The sequence below is a fragment of the Patella vulgata genome, chromosome 2, assembly GCF_932274485.2.
Source record: "Patella vulgata chromosome 2, xgPatVulg1.2, whole genome shotgun sequence".
NCBI lineage: Eukaryota > Metazoa > Mollusca > Gastropoda > Patellidae > Patella > Patella vulgata.
This window is the reverse complement of record NC_065880.2, coordinates 88,005,272-88,020,280: the sequence shown is the minus strand read 5'-3', so window position 1 is coordinate 88,020,280 and position 15,009 is coordinate 88,005,272. Positions and strand designations below refer to the sequence as shown.

Here is a 15,009-nt window from a genome sequence, read left to right as displayed (position 1 = left end):
CTCATAGCACATTGTATGGCGTATGCCCGTCTTCATTAGCCCAGTCCGGAGCAGAACAGTAGGACGTTAAAATCTTATTTTATTTCATTTCATTTCATTTCTGTTTAGATTAGATGAGTGTTGGGTTTATAAATGTTTAGTTTGTAGAGCAGTGCTGATTAATTAATTAGTCTGTTCATTACTCAACTTATTTTCGGAAACGAAACATTATTATTTGTTTTTTTACGTTAATTCTAATAAAATATTTACAGTGACGAGATGGATGTTCCTGTTAGCTGGTACCCTGCAGGGAAGGTGAGAACTCTCTTGTCAATTGATGCTAATTAAGAGTTGTCTGTCCTTTTGTGATCCACATTTGTAAATAGAGGCTACAATAAGCCATACATGTATATCATTTTAAAATTGATTTAGGGGGTCTCTCTGTCACATTGTATTTTGTTCGATCCCTGCATTGGCCGAGAGAGTTCATTTGGATTTTCCAGCATTGTTTCCCTTTGTCAGTAATGCAGGATGGGATGAAAAACCTGAGGTCTCGTGTATACATTGGCATGCACGTAAAAGATTCCTTGGTAGTTGGAATTCGATATACGAGTAGGCCATATTGCCGCTACCTTGGCAAAATTTCCCTCATAGCACACTGTATGGCGTATGCCCGTCTTTATTAGCCCAGTCGGAGCAGAACAGTAGGACGTTAAACCCCATTTTATTTCATTTCATGCCTGGTAACCCATGTTTTGAAAATAACTGAACCTTTAAGGGAGCTAACTATTCTTTTTACATTTGTTTTTTTTAAGTATGCCGTTACGGAGGTATTTTCCTTTAATTTTGATATATATGATTTTCTGTATGGTTCCTTTCGATATATACTTGTACATGACAAGGTGTCAGGCCACTCATTCACCTCATGAATGAATTTTCTCGGGGTTACCGGGTTATCCGATTCCTCCCATTGCAAAGAACCCTGCACCAATTATTGAAATAAAATTGTAGATGTTAATCACAAAATGACCTAGTTTATGTTAAACATACATTATGCAAAAGCTAAATCTGTCTATTGCAGGTCTTTCTTTAGGCCTGAAATGTTATCTAAATTATTAATTAGACATTAATTAAACCTATCCAGACCATAATGAACTCTAGATGGCATCAATAGCCTGCGATCTTTAGTGGATTGTGAGCTGATTTACTGCATAACTTTCCTTCACGATTTAACGATTAAATGGATAATCGAGACTATGCTGTTTATCGTACTGACTTTAGTAATGATGATCGAGGCTAGGTGGAAATTTCAATCGCTTAGTTCTCGGTTCATAGTGGAACAATTTGAATGAACTTTTCAGCAAGTGGAAATTAAACTCCATTTGTCGCTCTGTCTCTTTATTTTGTTCCTTTGAGCTGTTGAGTGTTGCACTATTTATAATGAATTTCTATATTTTTAAGGCTTTTTTAGTGAAACTTTTTAATGATTTTCTATATTTTTCAGACTGTTTTAGTGAAACTGTTTGAACCTCGTCAAGAATCTGCATCCAAACTTGGACTGGTTTCTATCAAGTTTTTTGGTTTTGTTAGAAAACTGCCAAATCTTGAGGATGACAAGATGGTAAGAAGACATTTTTCAATATCTTCTACAATTTCATGTAAAAATTTGTTCACTTATACCAAGTATATCACCTCTTCTGTCTATTGAACAGAACCAAGGTCCTGTGTACACATTGGCGTGCACGTTAAAGATCCATTGACAGTTGGAATTCACTATAAGAGTAGACCGTAGCGCCGCTGTACAGGCAAAAAGTTCCCTTATAGCACACTGTATGGCGTATGCCCGTCTTCATTAGCCTAATTCGAACGTTAAACCCGATTTCATTTCATTTCCCTTTATATAGTCGTTAGGGACCGGAGAACAGTTAAAGTCTCGGTTGGACCCGAGTAATTCTGTTTCACCTGAGTTGTTGTTTCTGTATGGTGTGAACAGAAAGTCGCCTATGTGTATAATTTTAATATACAATTAATTTTTGTTATATTATATTTTTAGTCTCTACCAACATTAAATCCTGAGAAACAGCCAAATTGTACGAGTCTAGAGATTGTACAAATTGTTATAACATTTCTCGTTGATCTGTCACTCGATCAGGTAGACATTGTTTTCATTCTGCATGTTAAACATACATTATGTAAGATTTAGATAAAAAGCTGACCATTCTTGTTATGAAAGTTCAAAAATAGATAATGTAAAATGAAAATATTGAAAATTATCAATTTATATAACATTTTAGGCCTAAAGAAAGACCTGCAATAGGCAGATTTAGCTCTTGTATAATGTATGTTTAATCAGTAGATGTTTGTTTTCTTTGAGAGGCATTTAGTAATTGGGAACACAATCAATTAAAACAGTTTTATGGATAATTATTATATTTAAAGTACTCTGTAACCCAGGTATCATTTAATCTTGTGTATCTAGCACTAATTTCTTTCACATTCGTTTAATATCAAATATTTGTTTAAAAATAGGTAAAAACTGTTTAAAATCACCATAAATCGTTTAATTTGTACTTCTGTCCAGTTTAAAGCTGACCATTCAATTTTGATAATGAGTGTCCAATTTACAAGTGTTTAATTCCTCAATCACTGTTAAAAAATAAACAACCCAATTGATTAATGATGTATAATGATTAACTTTTGAACAGTGGTCAGGAAATTAAATTCTTGTAAATTGGACATTCATTATCAAAATTAATCAGCCAGCTTTAGACTGGACACAAGTACAAATTAGATGATTTTTGGTGATTTTAAACGATTTTTACAAATTTTTAAACAAAGATTTGATATTAAACATATGTGAAAGAAATTAGTGCTAGATACACAAGATTAATTGATACCTGGGTTACAGTGACGTAGCTAAGTCCGTAACTCAATATCATCCAAAATCTTCGACATTGAAAATACGAATTTTTTTGCAATTTAAATCAGCATTGGTGTTGTGATTTTACCTGGAAAAGATGGGCTTCTGATATCCATCATTTAAGACAAAATAAACATTTTACCATTGGTACACAACTCGTGTACCATAATGCGTTTTAGCGCCATTTGTAACAAGGTGCTCAAAGAATGAGGTTAGACATATTCCACAAGTCATGTCAAACAGTGATATCATATTCTTATCTGGAGAGCATGCGCAATAAATAATATCGGTGTTGACTGGAATAACCAGACGCTAGAAACTGACTTGTGGTTGAGACTTCTGGCGTATTTCGCCGAACATAACTGATGACAATTCACAGTAAAACGGACACGATTGAATGTAAAACAGTTTATATAAATTCATATTACATTATTATATGTGTTGCGACTCATTTGTGCCAATTTCTAGGTCCAAAATATTAGCGATTTAGCACCTTTAATTACACTGTAATGTTTCAACAAGTGAAGATTGTGTTTCTTGAATCTAAAGTTATCTCCTAGTCCTTCAAGATTTTCAACTATTCAAACTAAATCAAACTAAAGCTTTCTCACAATCCTAGCGAAATGTTTATGAAATATATATCTATTGATTACAGTTAATTACCTGTATAAATAATTACCTGTATGAATAAATACCTGTATAAATAATTACCTGTACCTTTTATTTTATCCGGTGTATAAATAATTGTATTATTGTATTTTATCAGGTCAAGAAGAAAGGTAAAATATCACGAGGTGATTTTCTCGACTTCCAGGGTGTCGACCTTGAAACAATATGGACTCTGTATAAACTGTTTAAAGATAGGTAAGAACATACAAATACAAATTCATAAAAAAAATTTACGACTGTATTATACAACGAAAATACTGTGGTTTTAGCCTACTGATGGCAACCATTCTAGGGGTTATGTTTGATGTTTTGATATTGTCATTGTTAGTGTGTCACTATCTCCAAGAGGGAGCCATGGTGGCTAAGTGGGTAAAACGCTGGCTCACAAGTCTGGAGGTCGTGTGTTCGATCTTTGCATTGACTGAGAAAGTTCATCAGGGTTTTCGACGTGGTTTCCACTAGTCAGTGGAGCAGGACGGAGGACCTGACAAGGACGGCTGTCTAGTCGTTCGGATGGGACAAAAAGCAGGTCCCATGTATACATTGGCATACACGTTAAAGATCAAGAGTTCTTTTACATGCACTCCAATGTGTGCACGGTTGTAATTTTCATTTTATGCCATAATTTGTTAAAAGATTAACGAAATTGACATGTATTTTTGGGCTGATTTTATGGTAAAGTGATCTTGAAAAATGTGGATGTCAGATGTTATACAAGGACACAGGATATGTTTACACTTAAACTGTCACTCTGTTTAGCTATGAGGGATGGTGAGTGTTTTGTATAAGGCAGGATATATTTACACTTAGAACTGTCACACTGTTTAGCTATGGGTGATGGTGAGTGTTGTGTCCAAGGCAGGGTATATTTACACTTAGAACTGTCACTCTGTTTAGCTGTGGGTGATAGTGAGTGTTGTGTACAAGGCAAGGTGTGTTTAATAGTTTAATACTTGTGGGGTGGGGGGGAGAGGGAGAGAGAAAGAGAGAGAAATTTAACTCCACTCAATACAAATTAGGTCATTTTGAGATTAACATATGATTCAAATTTTATTTTTATAATTCGCTTAACAAACAGCTGATAATTTTTTAAGGTTTCATTTCTTGTTTTTAAATGAAGAATGAAGAAATTATTGATATTGTGTAAATTATTTTAGTGATGATGCTGGATGGAAAACCTGTAGTTTAAAGATATTGAAATTACTTCATGGTCTGACACCTGTCATGATTCCACTCTCCGACTCGGCCAAGGTAATTTTTCTTCTTACAGAACTAGCTATACATATATATATCATAACAAATATTTATACATGCATTATGCAAGAGCTAAATCTGCCTATTAACCCTTAACTGGTCGACGTCATTTTGATGTTATGACGTCAAGTGGTCACCCTAAATAAAGGCTGACGTGAAATATTTTGTATGCCTATTTCGATCGACTACTGCCGAATAATTATAAGTGATAGACTCTTTGACACCAATAAAAAAGTTGCTGGGGATAAGTTGATCTATAATTTGCAAATCATTCTAAATCCTTTTCATCAGAAATACCGTCTTCAGAATTGGTGTCATCGATATAATCCGATTCAGAATAATTCATAAGTATCTCAACCACTTCGAGCGTCTTATAACGTTCCTGACACTGTTAAATTACGTTTTTCGTTAAAAAAATGTTGAACAAAGACATGGTTTTCTCAATGCCCTTGACAAGACAAGTTCCTGTCTGACATGCATGCGTGGCCATATCAATTAAATACGAAACTAAATACTCAAATGCGGCTTATAAAAAAGGTTCTTGCTGTGGTCAACTTTAGTCGACCGTGACCACTTAGCTGTATACACAACGTTGTGGTGACTATAGTTGACAATGACCGGTTAAGGGTTAAGAAAGAGCCTAAAATGTTATATAAATTTTTATTTACACATTTATTAACATGAAAAGACCATAATCAACACTCAATGCCATATATTTGTGTCCGATTTTCATTGGATTTGAACCAGATCTGCTGTTCAACATCCATTGATAATCAAGACTTTGTTCATTATCATATCGGCTACAGTGGTTTTAAAATGAGTTTTTCTCGGCCCAGACTGAAGCAACGCTATAGTAATTTTATCGTATTTTATCGTATTTACAGGTTGTATCTGATGAAGTCTTCCATTATCTGTGTAATGTCATAGATTCTACTGAAATAGATAAAACAAGTCAAACATATTTACTGTCTGAACAACTCATAGTTGATGGTAAGTTTCTATTCTATATCATAGTTGATGGTAAGTTTCTATAAGCCACAGTTGATGGTAAGTTTCTATATATCATAGTTGATGGTAAGTTTTTATATGCCATAGTTGATGGTAAGTTTCTATTCTATATCAGAGTTGATGGTAAGTTTCTATATATCATAGTTGATGGTAAGTTTCTATACATCATAGTTGATGGTAAGTTTCTGTATGTCATAGTTGATGGTAAGTTTCTATATATCATAGTTGATGGTAAGTTTCTATAGATGATATAGTTGATGATAAGTTTCTATAAAACATTCTTGATGAATCACAAAATACAAGCTTTTTATAGAAGAGTGATTTTGACTTTACTGTTGGAGAGGTTTACTTAAATGTCCGACGTCAATCTCAGCAAATCCTATTTCATGTGATACAATGTTATAAAACAAAATTTCATAATAAAAACGTTTAATTGGAGATCGTTTTTGACTCAAGTTTAACAGTTGGCGACTTTTTGTTAGATTTTTTGTCAGAAGTTCATGTTATATTATAAACCTGTGTTTCAAATTTATAATTATATACAAACTATTTAGATAAATTTATTTTATTTTCACAGGAGCATCATTATTTTTCCCTAATAAAGAGATGAAAAGGAAGAAATTGTTTACTATGATGAATAATGTTGACGTACGTTTTTGCCTCTCACTGATTATTTAAACAGTTGCTTTGAAAGATGTTCCCACTAGCTTAAAGATATATTGCTCTGTGCATAAAAATAAATCCCCTCAGGCTTAAAGATATTTTCCTCCAAGGATTAAGACAATTTTAATTTTTACCCAGTTCAAAACTGATTGTATAGTTTATATTTTACAAACATATAATTTTGATAATTGAAAACCCTGTATTTTTTTTCTTTAACAGAACTTGACAACAGCACCTTCAGTAGCATTGGTTTTCCAGTCTTTATGTCAGTTTTTTAGTTCTGTTGATCCACAGGGTTTATTAGATTTACCTAAAGTACCAACACAAGTGAGTCTTTTACTTCAGTCCTGTCATTCTAGAACATCTCATACCACTTAGCACACACGTCATTCTAGAACACATCATATCACTTCCCACTCACACATGTGTGGCCGTTCCCTTTATATAGGGGATCACTGTGGCTAAGCGGGTAAGACACTGGCTCGCTATCCTGGTTGTCAGGTTTTCTATCCCAGCATTGATCGAGAAAGTTCATATCAAGATTTTCCGGTGTGGTTTCCCCCTTGTCAATGATGCAGAACGGAGGCCTGACAAGGACAGCTATCTAGTCATTCGGATGGGATGAAAAACCAGGGTCCCGTGTACATATTGGCATGACAGTTGGAATTCGATATAAGAGTAGTGCCGCTGTCCGGGCAAAATTTCCCTCATAGCACACTATATGGCGTATGCCCATCTTCATTAGCCCAGTTCGGAGCAGAACAGTAGGACGTTAAACCCCATTATCATTTCATTTCATTACATTTCATACCACTTCCCACTCAGACATGTCATTCTAGAAAACTTCATAACAACTTCCAACCCATGCCACTTCCCACACTGGGTAGTCAATTTCTAGCTTTAAATTAATTGCCAATGTTGTGAAGGATGAAGGGTCCCGACAGGAACAGTGTGTAGTCATTCGGATGGGACAAAAGAATCCCTGCAGTGCCATACAGTATCTAGTTGTTCGGAGAACCCATGTACATGTTGGGGTGCACATGAAAGAACCCTTATTCTTCTTCAATAGGGTAGGGTTCTCCAGAACGTTATTACTCCTGTGCATGACAGAAAACAGCTGATAAGAAACCACAGGGGTGTATGTACAGTTAAAAAAATTGGATATACATGCTTATTGGTAAGCACAGTGGCCCGCTGGAAGTCTATACAGTCTGGTCCTTAACACGTCTGTTGTGTCCACAGATTCCCTTGGCAGTCGAGATCAAAGTAGTAAAGACTGTAGTTCAGCACTCCAAGTTCCCTTCATTGCACAGTGCATGTCGTATGCCCATCTTCATTAGCACAGTTGGTGAAAAAATGTGGCATGTTGAACCCCATTTCATTTGTCAGTCCCAAAATTGTGTTGTGGTGAATAAATTGTATTTCAATCAAATTTTATCTTTATTTCAGTCTTTCAATGTCACAAGTGTGTTAGACGTGATGAAGACATTAATCGTGGTAGCCAGTCAAGAATTTACTTTTACCAGTGTCGAGGAATCAACCAATGAACAGTTGACATATCTTATACAATTAACAGGGTCTTTACAATCAAGTCTACTGGCTTGGTGTTCTAAGCTACTCAATGAAGAGGATGAAGCCATGAGGAAAGTTGCCATGGATATGACAACACAATGTAAATACTTAAACTTTTCATTCAGAGAATGTGAAATCGAACAAGATATGCTGCTTAGAACTAGGTGGCAATATTAGACAATACCAAATAAGTTTGGGTTAAATAATCTGATGGGAGAGGGAGGGTTTGTAAACTAAGCTCAATACAAGTTGCTAAATGGTGTTCATTGAGTCAAGTGGTGTTGAGTTTGAATCCCTGTTTCTACGTGACAAGGAGTAGGGTCGCCTGTCAAATTTCGTGTGTTTTTTCTGTGTCCTCCAGTTTCCTCCCACTGCTAAAGACCCCTATGCTTAGGCCAATTAATGAAATAAAATTGAAATGACATTAACACCCATAGCTATCTCTCTCAATACAAGTTTATTTTACAAGTAGTAGAAAAGTATTTATATTTATTTAACCAGATGCCTGTCATGTTGCTACAAGAGCTGTAGAAGTTATGGAAACCTTGATATCCAGGACTCCAGCTCATCTTGTAAGTGGACATCTTTGTTAAACATACATTATACAAGAGCTAAATCTGCCTATTGCAGGTCTTTCTTTATCTAAATTATTGATTAGGCATTAATTAACTTATCCAAACCATAATCAACTTTCGATGCCATCGGATGTCTGCGATATTTGAATATGTTTTGTGCTGGATGAAATAACCATAAAAATGTATAATTGAGACTTTGTTTATTATCGTAATAATGGTAGTAATGGCGATCGAGTCTAGCCTAAAATCGAATCGCTAATATCTAGGTTCAGAGTGAAGCATGGGTGCTGAAGTTTTCAGCATATTCTGTTTTCATTATCTACTTTTTAACTATTATAGCATGAACTGTCAGCTCTTTATCTAATCTGACCCAGTGCCCCTGTAAGTAAATATAGTTTTTATGTTGCCACAGTGGCTCAGTGGGTAAGACCCTGGCCCACTAACCAGGAGATTGAGGTACAATCCCGGTGTTTTCCCAGAAAGTTACCCTAGTGTCTTTTCTCCATGACACAGGTTGTGACAAAAATCTTCCGTCCCATGTAGACATTGACATGCACGTAAAATAACCCTTGACATTTGGAATACAGTTACTTTCTGTGACAAATTTCCTTCAAAGCATGGCCTATTCCTATCTTCATTAGCACAGTCGGTGTAGAAAAGAGGGACATTAAACGCCATTTCATTTTATTTATATTCTTTGGAAGAAATATTTGGATTGCCCATCAAAATTTTGTAGTGAAAGCACTGACCCAGTCTATGAAAGAAAATATGTCATATGTTTGTGTGGAAGAAAAATGTCGATGGACGGGCAGATTTTAATATTTGTGATATTTTCAGGTTAAAATGTCCAGTACATTACAGCCACCATTTTTATCATCTATAGTTCGTCAATTGGTAAATATTATTATTACATAACTCAGATATTATTACATAACTCAGATATTATTATTACATAATTCAGATATTATTACATAATTCAGATATTATTACATAATTCAGATATTACATAACTCAGATATTAGTTATTTCATAACTCAGGTATTATTATTACTTAACTCAGATATTATTACATAATTCAGATATTATTACTTTAACTCAGATATTATTGCATAATTCAGATATTATTGCATAATTCAGATATTATCATTACATAACTCGGATATTATTACATAACTCAGATAGTATTACATAATTCAGATATTATTATTACATATATCAGATATTATTATTTGGTGAATTATATTTTGGTCTGTAGTATGATCATATTTGCAGTTTATTTGATTCCTTTTCCTATATCAATTTTTTTTATATTTGATATTTTTGTGTTCTGATATTGATTTTTGTTTAATATTTTCAGGTCCTGATATTAAATTTTTTGAGTCCCAAACTAGATTCCAAATCACATGTTATGCTTCTACAATCGTGGAAGCCATTGTTAGTACAACTAGAAACCATAGCAGTTAAAATTCCTGATGTATTTCCTAAGGTATGTGAAGTTACATTTGGCTCAGTGAGTAAGATGTTTGTCGCTAACTTTGAGGTCCCATGTTCGATCCTGGTGTATGTCAAGAAAGTTAAACTCTCTGTGGGAGTCGCTTCTAGTCTTACTCTTCTTTTCGCCATCATTTGGTCACAAGGAAGAAGCCTATTGAAATGTTGAGTTATCTCAATGTTTATAGACAAAGTGATGCAAGAAATTATGTTGATATCACAGTTGGATTGTTCATTTATTATAAGGAAGAAAGGGAGTTGGATGGCCCTATGGTTAGCACGTGCGCAATGTGTCATAAGGTCTGCCATTGAGTCAACTGGCGTGGTTTCGATTCCCCGGCTGTACGTCACAATGAGTAGGGTCACCTGTCCAACCTTGTGGGTTTTCTCCAGCTCCTCATGGTTTCATCCCACTGCTAAAGACTCCTACGTGCAAGTGAATTATTGAAATAAAATTGAACCATATGTTAGTCGCAAAATGGACCTTAAATCTCTCTCTCTCTCTCTCCCTCTCTCTCTCTCTCTCTCTCCCTCTCCCTCCCTCTCTCTCCTCTCCCTCTCTCTCTCTCTCCCTCTCTCTCTCTCTCTCTCTCTCTTTTATATTGCCACAGAGGGACCCTAACCCTAATCATGAGTTGCTGACTGAATAACCAGAAGATCCCGGTAAGAAACATCATCTAGTGGTTCGCATGGGACGCATAGCCGAGACTTACTCACGTACTCGTTGAGGTGCCCTTAAAATGAGCTTAGACAGTTGGCGTGCACATAAAGGGAGTCTAAACAGTTGGAGAGTAGATATAGAAATATCTTTTGCTTCATATTTTTACATTTTGAGTTTAAATACTCATTTTACTGGTTTTATTTATAGATGTCATGTGATAAATGGGCCGAGTCTAAGACAGATGACATCATTTTACGAACATGGGAATTGGAATCAAATCATAATTACGAGAATAATTCACATATATCACAGGTACGTTGGTTGTCATCTTTTAAATTATATGTTTCAATGGAGCTGTGGTGGCTCAGAGATAGTGCTGGTACGATATATCAATATATCGTTGAATCGAAGTATCGATGTAGTGTAACAGTGTAAATCTTCGGTAATAAATACACACTTGAATTATCCTGTTTAATACCAGAAAACATAAAATATCATTTACTCGCTGGAATAGTAGTAAAAAGTGTTTGCTGCCGTCAAATATTCCAAAATTTTCTTGGGGGTTCCATACAAGATCAGCTCTGCTTCTTCGCCACTCGAAGAAAACCGGTGCCACTGTCTGTAAACCTGAAATTTTTTCGGGCATTTCTAGTTTTGCTTCCCTAACTGTCATCGAGCCCTAATAAAACACATATTTTACTTCTCTTTTAATTGAATACCACGAATTTCTACTGAGTTGACTATGGATTAAAACATTTTGTCTGGAGCCACTCTACTTTGTGCGACATTTTTCGGGCATCGATTATTATATGTGAATGCAGCTGCAACAGTCTGATTGGATGGTTGGAATTCAGAATGGGATTTCGGTTACAAAACCATTGGATACTTTTGGAGTTGCTTAGAAGGGCTAGAATAGCAGAAAACGCATTTGCGGTGGTTAAATTTTCAAAATTTTCTCCGGGAGGGTAAGGCCCCCTTACCCCGCGTCGATTGATTGGTTGTTTGGAATTCGGGTCAGCCAGGTAGGCTATATTATAAAAATTTTGAAATTACTGTATTCACAGGCTGGAATAGAAGGAAAACGCGTTTGCGGCAGTTCAATTTTCAAAATTTTCTCCCAACGGTCCCGTCTTCGTGGACTGTAAACGATTGATTGAAATTTTGAGTCAGCCACCTTAATTAGGCTATATTAGACCACTTTGAAGTTGCTTTGTTGCCGGGCTGAAATAGCAGGAAAACGTGTTTGCAGCTGTCAAATATTCCAAAATTTTCTTTAGAGGGGGGGGGGAGGAGCCATACAAGGTAAGCTCTGCTTCTTCGCCTCTCGAGGAAGACCGGCGCCGCTGTCTGTAAACCCGAAACATTAAAGACACTAATTACATATAATAGAAATAATAAGGATTAAGCTTATCATACAGTCTAAACTATTAATGAGCTGGCTTAATGAATAAATGCACAAATTATATCCCCATTACAGTATCATGATTCGTTTATTCAATTGTTAGCCTCTGGATCGATCTTTTACGATTCCTTTTTTTAATGGGGGTTTTTTTGTCGCTTCACTTACTATCTTCATTTGATCGGAGACCTGCACGGGCTAAGTCAGAGGGACACAATGACCAACTTTGCATCATGGTTTTGAGTTTTTGCGCCCCATCGCAAACCGCAAAAAATAATGAGGTTTTCAATATATAATCATAATGCACAACCAGTGTCAAACATATACTGTGGGTCAGATATGCTAGAATTCAACTCTAGCATGTTCCACACAGCCCAATATTACCCGGGACACTGGACTTCCACCCCACCCCTGCACACACATATAAATATTGTTTTGGGGGGACACGGAAAGGATCTTGTTCCGGATGGAGACCTGTATGTAACAAGAAATGTAGTTGTCTACCTAACCTTCGTGAATTCCTCTGGGTCATCCGGTTTTATCCCTCAGCAAAACCGACCCCTTGCTAGAAAGGGAATGACCTAGGTTGTGTTGAGTGGTGCTTAATCATCATTTCTCTCTCTTTGTTGTTTACATTTCCACATAATTTAAGATTTTGTTTTTAAATTTGAGATTATTTTCATTTGCTTTATCAAATTATTGTTTTATATTTTAGATAGATCACTGTTTAATATATATATCGGTTGTTTTATATTTTAGATATGTCACTGTGTTATATCATTGTTTTGGTTTTTTTTAGACATTTTGCTGTCCTGGAGCCACATCATTTGTTGTTGATTTTGATCCAAGATCAGAAACAGAAAGACGGTTTGTAGATTTAATATTTCTAATCAAATGGAGAGATTTATTGGTTTATTGACCTTTTCTCTGTCATTTAACAATTGTCAGGAACAAATCCACTCACTTTGTCTGGCACCTGTCATATTGTCTGGAACAAATTTGTTCTTTATTTTCTGTGTTTTTAATGATATTTTTGATATGTGTCCATCACATAATTAAGAATGTCAAGAGCTGGTTTATTGGTGCCTGACATTTTGTTAGAATCAGCCAAAATCACTATTTCAAGACATGTTCAATTTTCAAATTGTTGTTTTGTAGTTATGACTATCTGGAATTTACTGATGGCAAGGGAATCAGTAGAAAATTCGATCAGAAAGTCGGTAATCCAAAATGGCCAAAACAAGTTGTATTCAGCGGGCCAAATCTTCACTTCCTGTTCCGATCAGACGGATCAAATACAGAATGGGGATACAAATTCCTTGTGACGGCTAAAGGAACTCCTGATGCTCCCTTGTCATGGCCGTATGACCTTGAACTTGGCCTGGCTAAATTATTTGGTGGATTTTGTGGCCTTGTGTTGAGTTCTAATCCAGGTGAGATTTTGATGATGAATATCGCAATAATTTGGTGCATTAGGGATGAATTATGTAAGAGCTAAATCTGCCTATTGCAGGTATTTATTTTGACTTCAAATGTTGTATAAATTATTATTTTAACATTTATTAACATAAAAAGCTCATAATGTTGCAAAGCAATTTGTTAAGGCAGGACACTACCTAAGAATTTTACATTGATAACAGAAACTTGCCATTTAGTGTAATATTAGTATATGATGTCCCAAATCAGATTTGATAATTTGAGCGCAAAATGTTTATTTGTTGTCATGGAAATGGTGGCCATATTGGATTTTTTTATATATTCACGGTGGCTATGTTAGGAAATCAAAATCTTCAACAATTTTATTGAAACAAACTATTTGTGATTTGGAATAACATATATAGGCATTAAAGAGTGCAATAAGGCATAAATTTTACTATTTGAATGTTAATAAAGAACATTATGCATCCCACATAAAACAAGTGGGTGTGGCCGAACACACCACTAAAAGGATTTTGTACAATAAAATGTCCAAATGTATAACAAACACTTTGAAAATCACCTTATTGCAAACAGTAGCTATAGCACTAATCGTATTCCAAAGAAGAGACCATTATCTCTCATAGATTTTGAGAATTTGATTTTCTAAGACCTGATATGGGTGAAAAATTGATTACAGAAAAAGCAAGTTAAAAGTTAAAAGTTTGATTTACCTATACAAATGACTAAATATTTAACACTATATAATATAAAGGCTGGACACGACTTGAAAAATCAACAAATTTTAACTATTTTGGGCAATTTTAGCTGATATCAAAATTTGACAGATCAATCTATACAGAGTGTTTTATAAGGTAGTGTCCTGCCTTAATGGATATTTGATACTGATCTGTGATAGATTGTTTAGTAATTGAACTGGAATATACAGGTCATAATTCTATGGAATACAGTTTCTGCTTATTACTGAGCGACATTTCAGCTAGGCTTCTCTAGTCATTTTCATATTTTATCATTACTTGATAATGACTAGTCAAAATGCCGCTGAGTCATAAGCAGTGATTGTATTCCATTGAATTGTGACCTGTATGTGATACTGAGTTGGTCGTTAATACCAACAATGTTTGTTTGTATTATCCAGTTGTACCTAAGAATAGCCTACAGAATGTAACAGATGTTGATGATTCCACCGATCAGGAAGTTCTACGCAGCGAACTTTGGACCTCATTATTCCGTGGAGGCTATATGGTTGGAAAACTTCAACACTCTCTCTCACTTAAGGTTGTAAGTATCATCACAAGTTTTGAAAAAGGGATAGAGGCACCATTGGTAACCGTCTTTATTAGTGCAGTCGGAGTAGAACAGTAGGACATTAAACCCTGTT

The 15,009-nt window shown here is 35.3% G+C and overlaps 1 protein-coding gene across 1 annotated transcript in view; it reads left to right on the top strand.

Moving 5' to 3' along the window:
* The window catches only part of LOC126812451 (zinc finger ZZ-type and EF-hand domain-containing protein 1), a 61,879-nt gene that overhangs the window by 22,394 nt on the left and 24,476 nt on the right, over positions 1-15,009 (top strand). Inside the window, exons 23-38 of the mRNA XM_050538847.1 lie at positions 252-294; positions 1,484-1,600; positions 2,033-2,131; positions 3,666-3,763; positions 4,726-4,819; positions 5,707-5,812; positions 6,408-6,478; positions 6,713-6,820; positions 7,943-8,165; positions 8,567-8,637; positions 9,478-9,534; positions 9,998-10,126; positions 11,000-11,104; positions 12,991-13,058; positions 13,350-13,624; positions 14,767-14,909. Coding sequence (XP_050394804.1) covers positions 252-294; positions 1,484-1,600; positions 2,033-2,131; positions 3,666-3,763; positions 4,726-4,819; positions 5,707-5,812; positions 6,408-6,478; positions 6,713-6,820; positions 7,943-8,165; positions 8,567-8,637; positions 9,478-9,534; positions 9,998-10,126; positions 11,000-11,104; positions 12,991-13,058; positions 13,350-13,624; positions 14,767-14,909 — 1,807 coding nt within the window. The remainder of the gene's footprint in view (positions 1-251; positions 295-1,483; positions 1,601-2,032; positions 2,132-3,665; positions 3,764-4,725; positions 4,820-5,706; positions 5,813-6,407; positions 6,479-6,712; positions 6,821-7,942; positions 8,166-8,566; positions 8,638-9,477; positions 9,535-9,997; positions 10,127-10,999; positions 11,105-12,990; positions 13,059-13,349; positions 13,625-14,766; positions 14,910-15,009) is intronic.